Raw genomic sequence first — 18,278 nt, forward strand, 5'->3', positions numbered from 1 at the left:
GAAATCTTGGCTCCAACTCTGAGACGTGGGCAGGGTTTGGGGAGGGTGATAGTCTGTATGGCAGGGGTTCAGAGTATAAGGAACTGGAGGGCCCAGGAGACAGTAGGCTGGGTCTAGCTTAGTGGGCTCTTTTCAGGATTCTGAAATATGGGGAAGGCAGGCCTTGGACAGCAGTTCCCTCTTTCCTTTTATTCCAGCAAGGATGGAACATCACTGTGGACCTGGTCATCGGTCCTAAAGGCATCCGCCAGCTGACAAGTCAAGATGCAAAGGTAGAAAGAGACTGGGGGCATGCCCCACTGGGCCCCACACCGCGCTGTCTTCCCTGTCTGCTGCCTCCTACCCTGGCCTGCCCCATCTGTTCTTCCCGCCCCAGCTGCTGACTGCAGAGAGGGTATTAGTATGAACAGCTGTAGAGAGGGTGTTTGGCATAACAGCATGGGGCTGATGGCTCTTTATTCTCCTGTGACTATCCCTGGCACAGAGTCTGGGGGGCAGGGATGATTTGAGGGTGCACAGCAGAGGGAAGGACACTATTACTGCTCTTCTGGCTCAGAAAAGAGAGTTGTTCTTTCAGTGGCAAGATGGGGCCATTACTCCCCTGGGAATCAGAACAGCTTGGGCAAGTCTTGGCTCTCTCCAGATTCATGTTCTTTTCTGCAAAGTCAGGGGCTTGGACTAGATGTTTCTTCCAGTTAATAGTCCTTGATTCTTTCTTCATCCCCTTGAGAGACTCCCAGCTCCCACTGCTTCCTCATGCCACCCTGTCCTGACCAGTTTCCATGGCCTGATCCGGGGGTGGGATGGTCTGAAGCACCCTCATCCTTTCTTACAGCCCACCTGCCTGGCCGAGTTTAAGCAGATCCAGTCCATCAGGTGCCTCCTGCTGGAGGAGGGCCAGGCGGTACTGCAGCTGGGCATCGAGGGCGCCCCCCAGGTGAGTATCTTGGGGAATCTGGAAACTCTGAAACAAGGGGGAGCAACTGCAAGTTGGGCGTTCTTGTGCAGGTAGTGAGAAGCCAGGGATTCTCTGGCTTCTGAGATCTTGTTAAAAAAAAACCAAACCTAGCCCTGGCCGTTTGGCTCAGTGGTAGAGCGTCGGCCTGGCGTGTAGAAGTCCCGGGTTCAATTCCCGGCCAGGGCACACAGGAGAAGTTCCCATCTGCTTCTCCACCCCTCCCCTTCTCCTTCCTCTCTCTCTCTTCCCCTCCCGCAGCCGAGGCTCCATTGGAGCAAAGATGGCCCGGGCGCTGGGGATGGCTCCTGGGCCTCTGCCCCAGGCGCTAGAGTGGCTCTGGTCGCAACAGAGCGACACTCCGGAGGGGCAGAGCATCGCCCCCTGGTGGGCAGAGCGTCGCCCCCTGGTGGGCGTGCCGGGTGGATCCTGGTTGGGCGCATGCGGGAGTCTGTCTGACTGTCTCTCCCTGTTTCCAGCTTCAGAAAAATACAAAAAACAAAACAAAACAAAACAAAACAAAAACCTAGTTCTTAGACAAAGTACCGGGATGATGAAACATTATAAGGAAGATATCTCACGAAGCAAAGCTGTTGTAAAAAGTGTCAAGAAAGAAGTTGGGGAAGGTTTTTTTGGGGGGAGGGGTAAGGGTGATCAGAAATCAAGATAGTAATCAGAGGCTTAACTTTGAACAAGTGAACAATGGCTCAGAAAATCAAGAAGACCTCAAGGTCCCAGGGTTTGTTGTGAGTGGGTGACTCCGAGAGACCTCAGACTGAAAACAGATTTCTGTCTCTCCTTTCATTCACCTATCCCCTGCTCCACTTCTGTTTCTGCTCGTGCATATTTTGTTCCTGCTAGGTACAAGGCATTCTGAAACCAAAATAAGGCAGAGCTGAGACTGACCTTCCTAGAGATTGTCAGTCGATTAGGAAGGATGACAAGAGCGCCCCCTGGTGGCTATGAGGAATGAAAGCCAAGCCCCAGGAGAGGTGCAGCTAGATTCTGGCTGGGGAGGGTGGGGGGTTGGGTGGATGGCAGGAATATGCAGTTTTTTCTCCTTTCCTGTGGGGTAGACTCCAGCCAAGGCCCTGAGGTCTCATGCTTGGCTGGTCTCTTCTCTGCAGTCCTTGTCCATCAAAACCTCCTCTCTGGCAGAGGCCGAAAACATGGCTGACCTCATAGATGGTTACTGCCGGCTGCAGGGGGAGCACAAAGGCTCTCTCATCATTAATCCCAAGAAAGGTGCGTTTCCACTTACAGGTAAACTGGTCCAATGGGCAGATGGTGGCACAGTTGAGCCAAGCTGCCTCCCCACTCCCACCCTCCCATCCCCACAGAGCCAGGGAAGCCAAGCCATTGACCAATATGTGAATGAAGTGGCTTTGATAGTGTGTGCAGGTGCTCACTCAGCCAAGCAGGGCATTCCCTGTGGTCCCATCCGGGTCCTAAGCCACAGGCCCCGGCCCCACTGGTCAGTGGCACCTGGAAGCCAGCTTCCAGAGGAAAGGTGTTGGTGGGCCCAGGAGCACCAAGTCTATTGCTAGAACCTGCTGGTCCCTCTTGCCTGGCTATGTCTCTGCTTTGGAATGGGGTCAGGAAGCAGGGGTCTGGGCTGAAACTTGTGGATGATGGTAGGAAGAAGCCTAATAATTTCTTCTACAAAGATGATTTAAATTCATGCCAAAAGCCAGCCAGCTCCCACTCAGACTGTCAGAGAGCGCAGAATGGTGCTGAGGGGTCTCCCTTGTGTTGGCTCATGGAAGCAGTGAGATCAGCCATCCATCCAGGACCCTTTGTTCTTGGCTCCAACTCCTTTTCGTCTTCCCCTCTTCCCAGATGGTGAGAAGCGGAACAGCCTGCCCCAGATCCCCATGCTGTGAGTACAACCAGACGGCAGGGGTCAGGCCCTGCACTCAGCCTGTCTTCCCAGGAGAAGGCAGAGCAAACAGGGAGCTTCCAGCCCCACAGTTTCCGGGCCCCAGGGGAGAATGCTGGGACCCCAGAATTTCACAAGTGGCAATTATTTTTTTGCCAGTAAATTTCTCCCAGTAAATTCTTGCAAGGGATATTCCTATGTTCTAATGCTACCTGGCATCTAATCCTAAGGGATATTGCTGCTGTCCCTTCCCTCCTGGCCCCTGGCAGCAGGTTATTATCATCAGGACAGGCTGGTTCTCCAGGCAGGCAGTGGCATAGTGCAGCTGGTCCTCCAGGCGGGACGATGGGAGGGTGGGCCCAGACTGCCCGGGGAGCATTGCCATTCCTTGAGCTCACTTGGCTCCTGCCCTCTCATCTTCTCCTACAGAAACCTGGAGGCTCAGCGGCCCTACCTCTCAGAAAGCTGCAGCATAGGTAAGCCTATCTGTCTGCTGTCCACTTCCTGTGCCCAGAGCCTCCCTTCTGCCTGCTCTTGTGAGGTTGTCAAGTATTCCCTCAAAATTACAGAAAAATGAACTTCCCCTATGATGTCTCAATGACAGCTAAACTATCATCAGTCATAAAAGATAACATGTTTTGAGTAGTTAGTATGTGGCACTGTGTCTGTCTTAGCTCAGATTGCCATAATAAAACATCACAGACTGGGTGGCTTAAACAAAAGACATTTATTTCTTACACTTGTAGAGGCTGGAAGTCTAAGATCCAGGTGCCAGCATAGTCAGGTCCTGGTGAGCGCTCTCCTGGTTTGCAGATAGCTGCCTTCTCTCTGTGTTCTCACTTGGGGGACAGATGGAGAATTCTGGTCTTTTTCTCTTTTTATAAGGGCACTATTTTTCTCATGGGGGTTCCATCCTCATGATTTCATCTAATCCTGATCACCCCCCAAAGAGCCTAACTCCAAACACAGGGTCAGAGCATCAACATATGAATTGGGGGGAGGAGGGGTCACAAACATTCAATCTATAACAGTGATAAATACATAACAGGTACTTTTTTATTTGATCTTTAAGACATTCCCAAGAAGCATTCATTTTACAGAACAGGAAACTGAGATTAAGGAAGACTAACCAGCTTGTCCTGAATAACACAACCAGGCAGTAGCAAGCAGACTCCAGTGAGGTGCTCTAGGCTCCATGGCCATTCTAACATCTGCACCCAAAGCCCCATTCTCACCTGGCTCCTTCCTTCTCCCCTGACAGTGATGTCAGCCTTGGTTCCACTGGCCTGACACGGCAGTCATGCACCTGGTTCCTGGTGGAGCCCTCGGAGGGCGTCTTGCCCATGGGATGTTCTTTTCCTGTCATTGCAGAATCAGACATCTATGCCGAGATTCCTGACGAGACTCTGCGAAGGCCAGGAGGTAGATTCCTGACCCCACCACGTTGCCCACAACCAGGGCCAACTGAGAAGTGACATTGCGGGGACACATGTGACACCGCAGGGGGACTTTCTTTCTCTTCTCCCTTGTGTGATTCAGACAGAGACAACCTGAGCAAGGCACCTTTGATTTGAAAGCCGAGCTCGTTCTTTTATCCCCACACTGTTGCCTTGTCATGGGAATCCTGGGAGTGTGGGACCAGCTTTTAGAGGGAAGAGGGTGGTGACTCTTCCCCAGGTCTGAGACAACAGAACATTCTAGAGCCCCTTTCCCAGCCTAGCCCCTGGTTCTTGACTGAGGTATTGCTGGAGGTCTGGTTACATCTGAGCAGGGGGAGCAGAGCTTGGCATGGCAGCCTGTGGACTCAGATTCCTGGGGTGTCAGCCAGCTGCTGAGCTCTGGGGCTCTCTCTCTGCATTCAAAGGCCCACATTATGGCATCGCGCGGGAAGATGTGGTTCTGAACTGTATTCTTGGGGAAGGCTTTTTTGGAGAGGTCTACGAAGGTGTCTACACGAATCACGTGAGTTCCAACTCTTCCCGGACAGTCCCCTTCCACTTTCTGCAGGGTGAGGGGGAGCGTGAGTCTTCCAGGGCTGGGGGGCGGCAGCCACGCTGTATGGGTCTCCACACACCTGGCATTTGCAGTATTTATGAAATACCCAGGGAGTGATGGAAACAAGAGTCATTTCCAAGAAGGGTAGGGGTGCCAAGGATCAAAACAGAGGCAGCACCAGGAGAGGGGTGACTGACACTTGATGGGAGCATGTCCTGAGTGTGCAGTCCTGAGAAAAGGAAGGGCGGGTCAGAGGCAAGATGTAGTGTGGAGGCCCCATGGGGCTGGGCAAAGTTTGTGGCTGTGCTTCCACCAGGCCTGGGGAGAAGGCAGAGCAGAGGGAGAGGGCAGGAAAAACGGGAACGCTAACAATAAAGAGAGAAGGAACCCCGGACGCTGTGTCTGAGGATGGCCTTACATGGGTGCACTCATGCCTCTAACCTTGGACTGGTCCCCGGACCCCCAGCCTCTCTTTCCTCACCTCACAGCCAGGACTCAAGTTATCTGACCTTGAAAGTCCTTTGCAGGCCTAACACAGCCTGATTGGAAAGAAAAGGAGCAGGGAGGAGAGAAAAGGCAGAGAAGAGAGGAGAGGGGGTGAGGCGAGGAGGCGGGGGGAAGAGTGCTGTGCCTGCCTCCCCTTGGCTGGCAGTGAAGCCGATGGGAAGACGATGGTGACACCGGACGGGACACTTTCGTTTGGGCACTGGCTGGACTGAGGGGCCCTGACCTCACTCTCATTGCAGAAAGGGGAGAAAATCAATGTAGCTGTGAAGACTTGCAAGAAAGACTGCACTCTGGACAACAAGGAGAAGTTCATGAGTGAGGCAGGTGGGTGTCCCCTGAGGAGGGACATATCCCCCATGTGATGGAGAAGACCCCCCGAGGTGACACAGAACTCCAGCACGAGAGAGGGGATGAAATTCAGCAAGGGTGAATTTGAAAATTCATTCAAGTAGTGTGAGCAGAGCTGGGACCCACCTGGGAGGAGGGGTGTCCCTCCTCGTTTCTCCCAGTTGGGAAGGAAAAGCCTGTGTCTCACATTGGCCCTTAGAGCCACTCCGGCCGACCCCTCTCACCTCCAATTTCAGTGATCATGAGGAATCTGGACCACCCGCACATTGTGAAGCTGATAGGCATCATCGAAGAGGAGCCCACCTGGATCATAATGGAGTTGTATTCCTACGGGGAGGTGAGCTGGAGGTAGCAATAGAGGAACCCTGTGATGACAGCTGGCCACAGCGGAGCAGGGTGGCATGCGTTTCCAAGGGGCCCTTAACTCCCGCTTCCTGCCTTCTGCATTCAGCTGAAACAACCCAGAGACCAGTGGTGGGATTCAAATAATTTAAGAACTGGTTCTCTGCCCTAATGACTGTTTTAAGTATAAAAAAAGATATACCAAAAGGCAGTTTATTATTTCATGCATTTACTACTTAAGAACAATAAAAGAGGTACACAAAACTAGATTATGTTATAAGAAAGAGTTTTAAAGTATTAATTAAAAATATTCAATAATACCTGACAAATAAATAAATAAAACTGTTATTTAAGGTATTTCCTTAAATGTTGCTTCTTTTTTTTTTTTCCTTGTATTTTTCTGAAGTTGGAAATGGGGAGGCAGTCAGACAGGCTCCCGCATGCGCCTGACAGGGATCCACCCGGCACGCCCACCAGGGGCAATGCTCTGCCCATCTGGGGCGTTGCTCTGTTGCAACCAGAGCCATTCTAGCGCCTGAGGCAGAGGCCAAGGAGCCATCCTCAGCGCCCGGGCCAACTTTGCTCCAATGGAGCCTTGGCTGTGGGAGGGGAAGAGAGAGACAGAGAGGAAGGAGAGGGGGAGGGGTAGAGAAGCAGATGGGCGCTTCTCCTGTGTGCCCTGGCCGGGAATTGAACCCAGGACTCCTGCATGGCAGGCCAACGCTCTACCACTGAGCCAACTGGCGAGGGCTAAATGTTGCTTCTTGATTGGTATCTTCACTTGCAATTCTTTTTCACCTGTGGGTGGAATCAACCTTATTACAGGTGCTTAGAATATGCTGTTGTGCAGATAAACGTTAAAAAAGAGTAAGGAATGTAAATTTGTGATTTCCACATTGTGTGGCTGCTCAGATGCCCATCTTAGAGAGAACCCTGATTACAAGTGACATTTTAACAACCTGTTCGCCAAACTCAACAAAATATTAGGTATTGATCTGCTGAACCCGGGTGAACCAGCTGAATCCCACCACTGCCAGGGGAAGTTGTTGGGACCTGGGTTTGCCCTCCTCTCTGCACCACCCCTGCCTGAGACCTGGCTCTCTGATTCCCTGGCTCACGCTGAGCCCGTTCCTGGGTCTTGATGACACCTTCCCTCTTCCGGCAGCTGGGCCACTACCTGGAGCGAAACAAGAACTCCCTGAAGGTGCTCACTCTCGTCCTGTACTCGCTGCAGATTTGTAAGGCCATGGCCTACCTGGAGAGCATCAACTGTGTCCACAGGTACATAAATAGGCTGATGTCCCTCCTGCAATCTGATCCTGGAGAGTCTGGAGTACAGCAGGGTGTTGGTTTTGACACACAGCCCAGTGTCAAAACCCCAGTCCTGTTTAACGTGACAACCTGGTCACCTTCTATGAACCTGTTTCTTCATCTGATAAATGGAAATAGGAACATGTACTTCACAGCATTGTTATTCAGGGTGATATAAGTCCTGAGTATCTGATTTTTAACTCAGTGCTTTCCAACCTGCTTCTCTGTGGATTCTAGAAAGTTACTTCCCACTTCGTCTCCTCCCTCTGGACCACTTGGTGGCATGAGACCCAGGCAGGCGGGACTGAGCTAGGGCAATGCTGGGAAGATCCTGGGGTGTGGGCCCTTCCAGCCAGAGTGGCGGGCACTGCCCAGCACCCCGGGCTGCCAAGTCCAGTCCTCCCTCTGTCTGTGAAGCCAGCCCCTTTTCCTGGCTTTGTTCCCCCTCCTTGAAAGGAGGTTTATCACAGGGGACACGGTCCCCTAGGAAACAGAACAGGTGCTCTCAAAGCACTAAGGTGTATGGGTGAATTTTTCTATCAAACTCTGTGGCCTTGTGAGTGATATTATGCAAAGCAGTGTTGGGGGACAGACACCTTCACTCACTCACTCACTCACTCACTCACTCACTCACCGGATGTGATGAAACTCTCGCCCTGTGCCTCCAAGTGCTGTCTTAGGCTCTGGGACAAAGTCATAATCAAAACAGACAAAAACCCTTCTTGTGGCGCTTTCCTTCCAGCAGGAGGGTGAAATGGGAGACAGAAATAATCATGGGGTGAAGATGGTGAGATAATAGATTTGTTTCCTTTGTTTGTGTGACATCTTTTCAATAAAGACAAATGACAAGGAGGGAGCCTGCCTGGGAGAGGGAAGCAGACCAATCAGCTTGGGGTTAGAAGTGATGCGGGAACACAAGGTAAATGGTGTCGGAGTCAGTGAGTGCTCCCTGGGAGGTGAGAGCCCAGCTCTGGAGTTAGGCTGACTCCTCTCCTGCCAGCAACCCGCCGGCCGAGTCCTTCCAGCTGTCTGTGCTGTTCTCATCCTGTGCGCCCAGGGGGCTGGGGGGCTCTGGGGGTCTCTGTATCCTGACCTGGGTGCATAGAGCACGAGGCTGATCCTGACTGTCCTAGCACTCCGAGGAAGTTAGCTCCGAGCCGCTGCTGCTCTGAGCCATGACAAAGCCTGCACCATCCCGTGGGATTGCAGAACAAGGAGAGAATAATCGTGACCAGGAAAGCTGTTGGGGTTCTTTCTTAGAGAAGCAGCAGGGTGACAGCATCCCTGGCAGAAGGGACAATTCAGGCATCAGGGCAGGGGAGCATAGGGAACAGGTCCTGGGACAATTCAGGCATCAGGGCAGGGGAGCATAGGGAACAGGTCCTGGGACAATTCAGGCATCAGGGCAGGGGAGCATAGGGAACAGGTCCTGGGACAATTCAGGCATCAGGGGAGCATAGGGAACAGGTCCTGGGACAATTCAGGCATCAGGGGAGCATAGGGAACAAGTCCTGGGACAATTCAGGCATCAGGGGAGGGGAGCATAGGGAACAGGTCCTGGGACAATTCAGGCATCAGGGCAGGGGAGCATAGGGAACAGGTCCTGGGACAATTCAGGCATCAGGGGAGCATAGGGAACAGGTCCTGGGACAATTCAGGCATCAGGGGAGCATAGGGAACAGGTCCTGGGACAATTCAGGCATCAGGGGAGCATAGGGAACAGGTCCTGGGACAATTCAGGCATCAGGGGAGGGGAGCATAGGGAACAGGTCCTGGGACAATTCAGGCATCAGGGCAGGGGAGCATAGGGAACAGGTCCTGGGACAATTCAGGCATCAGGGCAGGGGAGCATAGGGAACAGGTCCTGGGACAATTCAGGCATCAGGGGAGCATAGGGAACAGGTCCTGGGACAATTCAGGCAGCAGGGCAGGGGAGCATAGGGAACAGGTCCTGGGACAATTCAGGCAGCAGGGCAGGGGAGCATAGGGAACAGGTCCTGGGAACCTGAAACAGGCTTCCCGCTGGAGAAACGTGAGAAAGGATGATGGGAGTGAACGCTCCAGGGTGACGTGAGAAGAGGTGACACAGCGCCTGGCGTGTGGCGGGAATTGGAGGGCCACCCCGGCTCTCACCGGAGCTGGGTTTCGACTAGATGGCTCGGTGGGTCAGGGAAGGGCTGACCGCTAGAAACTGCCTGACTGCTCTGAAGGCCTGCTCCCTGGCCAGCACTCTCTTTTGTCTCCCTGTTCATCTGTCCGTCTGTCCATCTGTCTGTCTGGAGCCTTCTGAACCACCTTACCCTTGTCTTCATATTTTTCTTCCAGGGACATCGCCGTCCGAAACATCCTGGTGGCCTCCCCTGAGTGTGTGAAGCTGGGGGACTTCGGCCTTTCCCGATACATTGAGGATGAGGAGTATTACAAAGGTGAGGGGGCCAGCCGGTCTCGGCTTTGCACCAGGGGGGTCGCTGAAGCCAAGGCCCCGGAAAACAAAAAGACTGTACATTCTTGGGTTTCCAGAAAATAGGCTATATTTTTTAATAATTCTGGATCTTTCTTCCCTAAATATCTCCTGTAAACCTCTATGCCCACCCAAAGCCTCTGTGACTCGTCTACCCATCAAATGGATGTCGCCTGAGTCCATTAACTTCCGCCGCTTCACCACGGCCAGCGACGTCTGGATGTTTGGTGAGTTGAATTTTGGGAGGGTGTGGATGAGGGTTTCAATTCTTGCCTCCACGACCAGGTGAGAGGAAGTGCCGAGAGCATGGGTCTGGACCCCCATTGGTGGGTTGCCGGGTTCAGTTTGTTGTGACCACTGAAAAGTATCACAAGCAAGAGGCCAAGTGGTGAGCTGGGGTGATACGGGCTAAGGACCGGCCCGGGCACTGCGGGTTCATCTCCCTGGAAGAGGCTCGGGAGATGAGTGTGTACTCACCAACCAGCCCCGAGAACCAGTGTGAGGACACCGGGGAGGGCATCCTCAGAGGCAGATTCTGGGGTTTGTTCTGAGAACGAGGTTCAAGAACGGGTAAGGCTGAAACCAGGTGATAGCCTCTTACAGAGCACACAACCCAGAGATTACCCCTCTCAATTCTCCACAGCTGGCCAGTAAAATCTCATTATTATAATTCCCCGTTTTCAGATAAGGAAGCTGAGGCTCAGGCAAGTCAGGGGCTTCCCCTGCGATCACATAGGTAGCAGGTATGGGCCTCCAACCCCAGCTTTTGATGGAGGCTTCACCCCTTCCTGAGAGAAGGCCCCAGTGGTCCCAATGACGTGCCTTTGACTGCCCCACCCCACCCCATGGAACACTAATAGCTGCATGTGGAGGGGACATAGAGAAAGGGACCTGAGTTCACTTACAGATGCAGGTGACTGGTCCCTTGGCAACCACCATGGTGGACAAGACCTCAGGGATGCTCAGGGGAGGCGAGGGAACACGGGAACTCCTGGCAGGAACCAAGAGCAGATCACTATGGTTGTTCCTGGAGAGGGTGGGCTGGCCTCTCCCGGGGCGATTCCTTACCCTCCCCTCTCAGCTCCTGAACCCTGTCCTCCTGCTCCCAGCTGTGTGCATGTGGGAGATCCTGAGCTTTGGCAAGCAGCCCTTCTTCTGGCTGGAGAACAAGGATGTCATCGGGGTGCTCGAGAAGGGCGACCGGCTGCCCAAGCCCAACCTCTGCCCGCCCATTCTCTACACCCTGATGACCCGATGCTGGGACTACGACCCCAGTGAGCGGCCCCGCTTCACCGAGCTTGTGTGCAGCCTCAGGTGAGCATGGAGCAGGGTGGGGTTGCGGGCCCAGGGCCCGAGGGAGCCGGGCTTCTCTGTAACAGCACTTTATAATGTACATCCCTAAACAAGATGCACGGTGTCCTTGTTCTCACCTCGTGAATGAGAGAATCAGCTTCAGAGCGGTGACTCACCCAGGGCAGTGACAATGGGGGCTGGGACTTGCACTGGGACCTCCCTTCTGACCTACACAGAGCCATGTGTCCAAGTGGAATTATCCGGTCCTCCCAGCAGAAGCACAGAACCTTTGACTGCAGGAAAGAGAGTCAGTTCTGACTGTGAAGACAGTGACCCAGGGATCACCAGTACTTTCTGAATGGAACATTGGTGGCCTGAGGGTTGGATCCTTCTCAGTGCCCAAGAGCCATCATTCCCCGGGCACTGGGAGGTCCCTGGTGAAGGTGCTGTTGGAGTACATTTTAGAGCAGTGGTCCCCAAACTTTTTTCACAGGGGGCCAGTTCACTGTCCCTCAGACCGTTGAAGGGCCAGACTATAAAAAAAACTATGAACAAATCCCTATGCACACTGCACATATCTTATTTTAAAGTAAAAAAACAAAAGGGGAACAAATACAATATTTAAAATAAAGAACAAGTAAATTTAAATCAACAAACTGACCAGTATTTCAATGGGAACTATGCTCCTCTCGCTGACCACCAATGAAAGAGGTGCACCTTCCAGAAGTGCAGCGGGAGCCAGATAAATGGCCTCGGGGCCGCATGCGGCCCGCAGGCTGTAGTTTGAGGACCCCTGTTTTAGAGGGTCCCCTGTTTCCTTGGTGGGCCGCCTGACATTCTCCTCCTTGGGTGTCTGACTTCTTTTTGCATCTTTTAAAGCAGACTTTTCCTGCAAAGGACCAGAGAGTAAATGTTTTGGAGTTTTTAGGCTGTGCAGTCTCTGCTGAAACTACTCAGCCCTGCTTTGTAGCCTAAAGAAACTGTGGACAATATATAACCAATGGCTGTAGCTGGGTTTCAATAAAACTTTATTTGTGGACACTAAAATGTGAATTTCATATAAACGTCACATGTCATAAAATAGTTTTTTCTTTAATTTTTTTCAATCATTAAAATATTTAAAAACCATTCTTAGTTTGGGGCCATTCAAATTATAGGTGGTATGTGGTGGCACAGTGGCTAAAGTGTCGACTTGGAAATGCTCAGGTCGTCGGTTCGAAACCCTGGGCTTGCCTGGTCAAGGCACATATGGGAGTTGATGCTTCCAGCTCCTCCCCCCTTCTCTCTCTCTGTTTCTCTCTCTCTCTCTCTCTCTCTCTCTCTCTCTCTCTCTCTCTCCTCTCTAAAAATGAATAAATAAAATTAAAAAAAAATTATAGGTGGTAGCCAAACTTGGCCTGTGAGTGGTGTTGGCTGACCCCTTTAGGGTATCTAGTGCTTAGTTAATGTTGAATAGTGCAACTTTAAACCTTGTAGTCAACATGTTGGCATATCTTTAGGGCAAGAAAATAGCCCCTGGAAACTACCTGTGGGATGCTGGGAAGGCCAGGCCAAGGCACTGGGTTTCGATAAGGCTGTTTAATGAGGCTGTTTGTAGACCCCCCGCTTAAAAGGCTGCTCTGTCCCTGTTTATCCCTTCATTGCCACTTCCAATTCTAGCCTCATCTGTTGGTCCCTTATGAGGGAGATTGGGGAACTCAAAGAGTTCCAGGAGAAAAGTATTTGAAAGATGTGACTTGAGAGAGTGAAAGCTCTGGGGTGACGAGGTGGTGGGGTCTTCATCAATTCTGGGGCTTGAGGACCATGGGGAACTGTGACAGGGAGTCTCTCCTGGGCTGAGAAGCACGGCCTCAGAGGCATTGGGCCAGCCCCTGCTCATGGGTGGAGTTCGGAGCCGATTCTGGTGTGATCTGAAGGATACGCACAGAAGTCAATGACCCCAGGATACCTCCCTGCAGCTGCAGCCTGGCAGTCCTCCATTAGAATTAGAAGAGGATTTAATGAGTGTTTCCCAATCTTTTGGGATAAGAGAGGGGTCCTTTTAATATCAAAGGTTGAGAATTTCTCCATGTAATTCTTTTAGAATCTGTTGATTGACAAAATGTAATAAACTGTATGATGAATTTTTTATGACACATAATGTAATTCATATAAATCTGTAAACACAGTATCAGCTATTATATATTTAGTAGTGCTGTTAAAAATGATTAAAGAAGACAATATAGTTGATACAAAGTTATTTAACACTCCATGAAGCAGGCAGTCTCTATTCCCAAGAGTCAGAGAATTGCAAAGTGGGGATGGAAACAGGAAGCTTTAATAAGATAAAGGATAAGGAGTAAGAAAGAGAAAAGCAGCAAATGAATAAAGAACAGGGGAGTAAGTATAGAGCTCAAAGTTGCCTTAGCATCTAGGGACTGACTAATACAATAGACTGCATTTCTGTTTAGCCAGAACATTTAGAACAGGGATAGTCAACCTTTTTATACCTACTGCCCACTTTTGTATCTCTGTTAGTAGTAAAATTTTCTAACCGCCCACCGGTTCCACAGTAATGGTGATTTATAAAGTAGGGAAGTAACTTTACTTTATAAAATTTATAAAGCAGAGTTACAGCAAGTTAAAGCATATAATAATAATTACTTACCAAGTACTTTATGTCGGATTTTCGCTGTTTGGCAAAATAAATTCTTTATAAAACAACTTACTATAGTTAAATCTATCTTTTTATTTATACTTTGATTGCTCCGCTACTGCCCACCATGAAAACCGGAATGCCCACTAGTAGGCGGTAGGGACTAGGTTGACTACCACTGATTTAGAGAGACACAAAAGCTAGCTAAGCTTTTGTTTGTTGGTGTGGCACCCCAGAGCGACTCCATCTTGAGCCTAGAAATTCATTTCAATCATACATGATACATTTTTTGTAGACCAAGAAGAAAATGCATGGTGCACAGGTAAAGAGATGGATTCATGGACCCCTGTGATTATCCCAGAATCCTCTAGGGTCTGTGATTTCCAGGTTGGAAACCACTGGATGAGGTGGAAGGCAAGAAGCATTCACATAGCTAATGTGGGAGTGATCTACAGCTCTTTCTCATTAGCAAACACCAAGGATGTGCTGATGGAATGTCTAATGAAAAATGGGAGATGTTGAACCCAGGCCTTGGTCCTGACATTGGCTGGGACATCAGAAATCTACATAGAGGGTCAGTGGCAATAGCAGGCACAGGAGGGCAGGAGGCATGAGGAGGTGGGCTGGAGACACACCACTGCTCAGTTGGGCTGGTACTGTCTCTCCAAGGATTTTTTCCCACTGTGGATCTGTTCCTGTAATGCTCCCAACCCTAGCATGGAAGCAACCTCAGGGTCCGTCTCCAGCCTGTCTCAGAGGGATCTTGCCAGCACCCTCTGCAGAGGAGATGGAAACGGGACCAGGTGGTCATCCTCCAGGCCTCTCCAGGCTTCGGTGGAGTGCAGAAAGGAGTCCCTAGCAGCATTTTGACCTTGTTTCTCTCTCCTTATTTCACCTGACCTCTTGGCAGTGACATTTATCAGATGGAGAAGGACATCACTATAGAGCAGGAGAGGAATGCTCGCTATCGACCTCCCAAAATCTTGGAGCCTGTAACCTACCAGGAACCCCCACCCAAGGTAAGCCAAGCCCTGGTCTCATTGGTCCCCTGAGTCACAGCAGAGCTGGGCCCTGGTCTGGCCTACTCCTGGCCTGACTATATAACTCCTCCTTCACAGCACAGACAGGGTGTACCCCTACAATTCTCTCAGCCCCTGAACCCAGCTGCCCTTCAGCCCTGAGCCCCGCCCTTGCCCCCTGGTGCCGTGGCAGGGAGATTCTGCGACAGCAGCGAGGCCTGTGCCTGTGCGGCAGCTGGGCAGGGAGTCACCTGGACACACTCTCCTCCAGAGGCTCCAGCACTTTTCTTTCTGGTGTTTCTTAGGGACAAATTAGGTCTTCATGAATGAGGAGTGTCCCTGGACCCCTTAGGCCCAAGCTTCATGTCCGTATCCTCCGTGACATCTCGGGGCTGAGGAGCCGGTGCCCTGCCGCCATGCTGTTAGGTGGGTGGGTTGTGAAGGACAGTGCCTGTGGCCGTCAGCTCGGGCTGCTATAACAAAATGCCATGGACCAGGCAGCTTAAACAACAGGCATTTTGTGGAGGCTGGGAAGTGCAAGATCAAATTTCCGGCCGATCCAGTATCTGGTGAGGACTCTTCCTGTCTTGCAGGCAGCCATATTCTCACTGTATCTTCACAGTGTGGAGAAAGTGACAGCTCTGTTGTCTCTTCTTAGTATTATAAGGATGCTAATCCCACCACAGGGGCCCTACCCTCATGACCTCATCTAACCCTTACCTCCCAGAGGTCAAGCCTTCAAATACCATCACACTGGGGGATAGGATTTCAACATATGGATTTGGTGCGGACACAAATATTCAGTCCTTAACAAAGCCCTTCTGGTCCAGGGTTGTGGTCAGTGTCCACCCTGCCTGGTGTGTCTTGCCCCTCCCCTGAGTCAGGGCTCTCCTCAGTCTTCTGTAAGTGCCTGAGCCCTCTGTGACCTACCTCTCGGTGTCTGTGGTTCTAGACTGCTGTTTAGGAGGTGCTACCACATCCAAAGAAGATACACATGCGGACCAGCAACCCTTCTGATTAGTGATGGCCCCGAGGAGGACAGAGAGGCTGGCCTCTTTGTACCTTCCCAGCCCTCAGCCTGTAATGGGTACTCAATAAGGGGATGCAGTGATGACTTCATCCCTCATCTTTTTCATTCCGAACAAGCCTGCCCTCTCTCTGACCTGAGAGAGACGGGAACTGACTTACCCCTGTGTTCCCTCTCTAGCCCAGCCGACCCAAGTACAGACCGCCTCCTCCGCAGACCAACCTCCTGGCTCCCAAGCTGCAATTCCAGGTAAACAAAACCAGGGGCTGGGAAAGTTCAGGGCCATTCTCATGCCTTTGAGGAGCAGCAATCAGCTGCTCAGGTATAGGAGACGGCCTACTTTGGTACCAAGAAAAGAATTTGAACTCAGAGATCAAAAGAATCAAAATGCAACTCACTAGGCTGTGCTCAGCTAAGATGTGCCTTAAGCCCAGCCCGTCTATCCATGGTGTTCGCTGCTGCGTGTGTCTGCCCACAGCTACCTCTTCATGTCCAAAATCTCCGTGGCCTCCTACCCTGAGCAGAGCCTTCTGAGAAGGAATCTCAGGCATTTGGAGACAGTTTATCCCCACCCCCCCCCCCCCCGAAAGAGTGGCTCCCTGGACGTAGGTGGCTGAGAAGAGAGAGAAGGGTTCTGTCTGAGCTTCCCTCTCACCTTTGTCATTACCAACTGGGGGTCTTCACAGTGTCTCTGTCCTGTGTCTCTCTCTTGCGTCCCAGTCACAGGGAGCCCGGACCTCTCTTTCTTCTTCTCTTACGTCCCTCAGCTCAGAGTCACTACCCAGGGCCAAAACAAGCCCAACAGAAATGAACATATATCCTCTTCATTTGAAGAAAATATCTTGAGACAGAAGATAGAAGTAATGTCACTGAAAGGAAACATACCTTTTGTGATGCTTAAGATGGTGGTTAAATACACACATACACATCTGTGTGCTAATTCTGTCAGTTTGTAACATGATTATGAGCTATAACTCTTTTCTGAAGAGTCCTGATGGAGGAAGCGTATACTCCAGGGGTCCCCAAACTTTTTACACATGGGGTCAGTTCACTGTCCTTCAGACCGTTGGAGGGCCGGACTATAAAAAAAACTATGAACAAATCCCTATGCACACCGCATATCTTATTTTAAAGTAAAAAACAAAACAAAACAAAAAACCGGGAACAAATACAATATTTAAAATAAAGAACAAGTAAATTTAAATCAACAAACTGACCAGTATTTCAATGGGAACTATGGGCCTACTTTTGGCTAATGAGATGGTCAATGTGCTCTCACTGACCACCAATGAAAGAGGTGCCCCTTCCGGAAGTGCGGTGGGGGCCAGATAAATGGCCTCTGGGGGCCGCATGCAGCCCGCGGGCCATAGTTTGGGGACCCCTGGTATACTCAATAGGTCAGTAATAGTAGACCCATCATTCATAGAACATCAAGGGAGGGCCATCAGATGAATGAGAGGTCACAGTGGCAGTGCCGACTCCTTGCCCAGAGCTGTGTGTCTTGCTCTGCCATGTCTTTCCAACAGGGCCAGTGAAATGCCCATATTACATTTTGTTTTTATTCGATCCTGAAAAGCAAGTTCTGTTTCTCCTCCTGGTGCTCATGTATCGTTTGTTTGTGCTTAGTTTGTAGCAGCTAATTGTCTACCTTCTTGCCTTGTCCCTGTGCCTGGTGCTTTTTTGCTTCTCCTGAATAGGTCCCCGAGGGTCTGTGTGCCAGCTCCCCTACGCTCACCAGCCCTATGGAGTACCCATCTCCCGTAAACTCGCTGCACACCCCGCCTCTCCACCGGCACAATGTCTTCAAGCGCCACAGCATGCGGGTAAGAGGGCTCTGCATGCTGGGTCGCGGCCCGGACCGAGAAGGCTGATGGAGGGGGGTACCTGGGACATTGCAAACCCCCGCTATAGACTCAGGAGGTAACTTCTATGCGTCCATGTACCAGTCAGGCCACTGAGAGGGTCTGTGACCCTCCTTTGTGAATACATCAGAGGCTGGGGACCTAGTCAGGCTCTGGTCCTGAGGACGCCAGCTGGACCTGACCCGCCCCGTCTACACTCTGGTGCCGTGGCGAAGAATGCCAAATTCCGCACCCCTTGCTTGAGCCCTGGGTGTAGTCAGGAGGAGTCTTGTGGGCAGAGGATGACCAAGCCTGTTGGTACCAAAGAATAAATGAGCCTGGAGGATCTGTTTTTGCTCTGCCTCTTCTGCCTGTTTGTTTTTGTTACTTAATCTCTCTTCAGTCAAAGAAAAGGCTTCCTTGTGGCTTCTGTTCCAGCTGCTTTTGTACAGGTTACTGCTGTTTGGGAAGGCACTTGGGGACTAGTACGGGGCTAAGACAACTTTTCCAGTCACCTCTTTGTTGTGACTGCCAAGATGAGATGGATTAGCAGCTGACTATCAAGTCTTGTAAAAGAAATAATAGCACCTTTGTTTGCCTACTTGTCACTTGTCCCCACCCATTTTATCCTTCAGTACAAATAGCCCCTGTGGTTCATGAACATT

General features: G+C 51.1%; 1 protein-coding gene across 6 annotated transcripts in view; it reads left to right on the plus strand.

Moving 5' to 3' along the window:
- PTK2B (protein tyrosine kinase 2 beta) overlaps window positions 1-18,278 on the plus strand; it is a 128,947-nt gene that overhangs the window by 99,933 nt on the left and 10,736 nt on the right. For 5 of the 6 annotated variants that reach the window (XM_066278563.1, XM_066278568.1, XM_066278566.1 and 2 more), the window contains exons 9-24: window positions 198-272; window positions 836-937; window positions 2,083-2,200; window positions 2,795-2,834; window positions 3,264-3,310; window positions 4,206-4,256; window positions 4,699-4,796; window positions 5,576-5,660; window positions 5,921-6,021; window positions 7,192-7,307; window positions 9,663-9,763; window positions 9,936-10,025; window positions 10,908-11,112; window positions 14,637-14,745; window positions 15,953-16,021; window positions 17,470-17,595. In XM_066278563.1, the coding sequence (XP_066134660.1) occupies window positions 198-272; window positions 836-937; window positions 2,083-2,200; window positions 2,795-2,834; window positions 3,264-3,310; window positions 4,206-4,256; window positions 4,699-4,796; window positions 5,576-5,660; window positions 5,921-6,021; window positions 7,192-7,307; window positions 9,663-9,763; window positions 9,936-10,025; window positions 10,908-11,112; window positions 14,637-14,745; window positions 15,953-16,021; window positions 17,470-17,595 (1,533 nt within the window). The remainder of the gene's footprint in view (window positions 1-197; window positions 273-835; window positions 938-2,082; window positions 2,201-2,794; window positions 2,835-3,263; window positions 3,311-4,205; window positions 4,257-4,698; window positions 4,797-5,575; window positions 5,661-5,920; window positions 6,022-7,191; window positions 7,308-9,662; window positions 9,764-9,935; window positions 10,026-10,907; window positions 11,113-14,636; window positions 14,746-15,952; window positions 16,022-17,469; window positions 17,596-18,278) is intronic. The other variant, XM_066278569.1, reaches the window with a different exon arrangement.

The sequence above is a fragment of the Saccopteryx bilineata genome, chromosome 1 (assembly GCF_036850765.1).
Source record: "Saccopteryx bilineata isolate mSacBil1 chromosome 1, mSacBil1_pri_phased_curated, whole genome shotgun sequence".
Lineage (NCBI taxonomy): Eukaryota > Metazoa > Chordata > Mammalia > Chiroptera > Emballonuridae > Saccopteryx > Saccopteryx bilineata.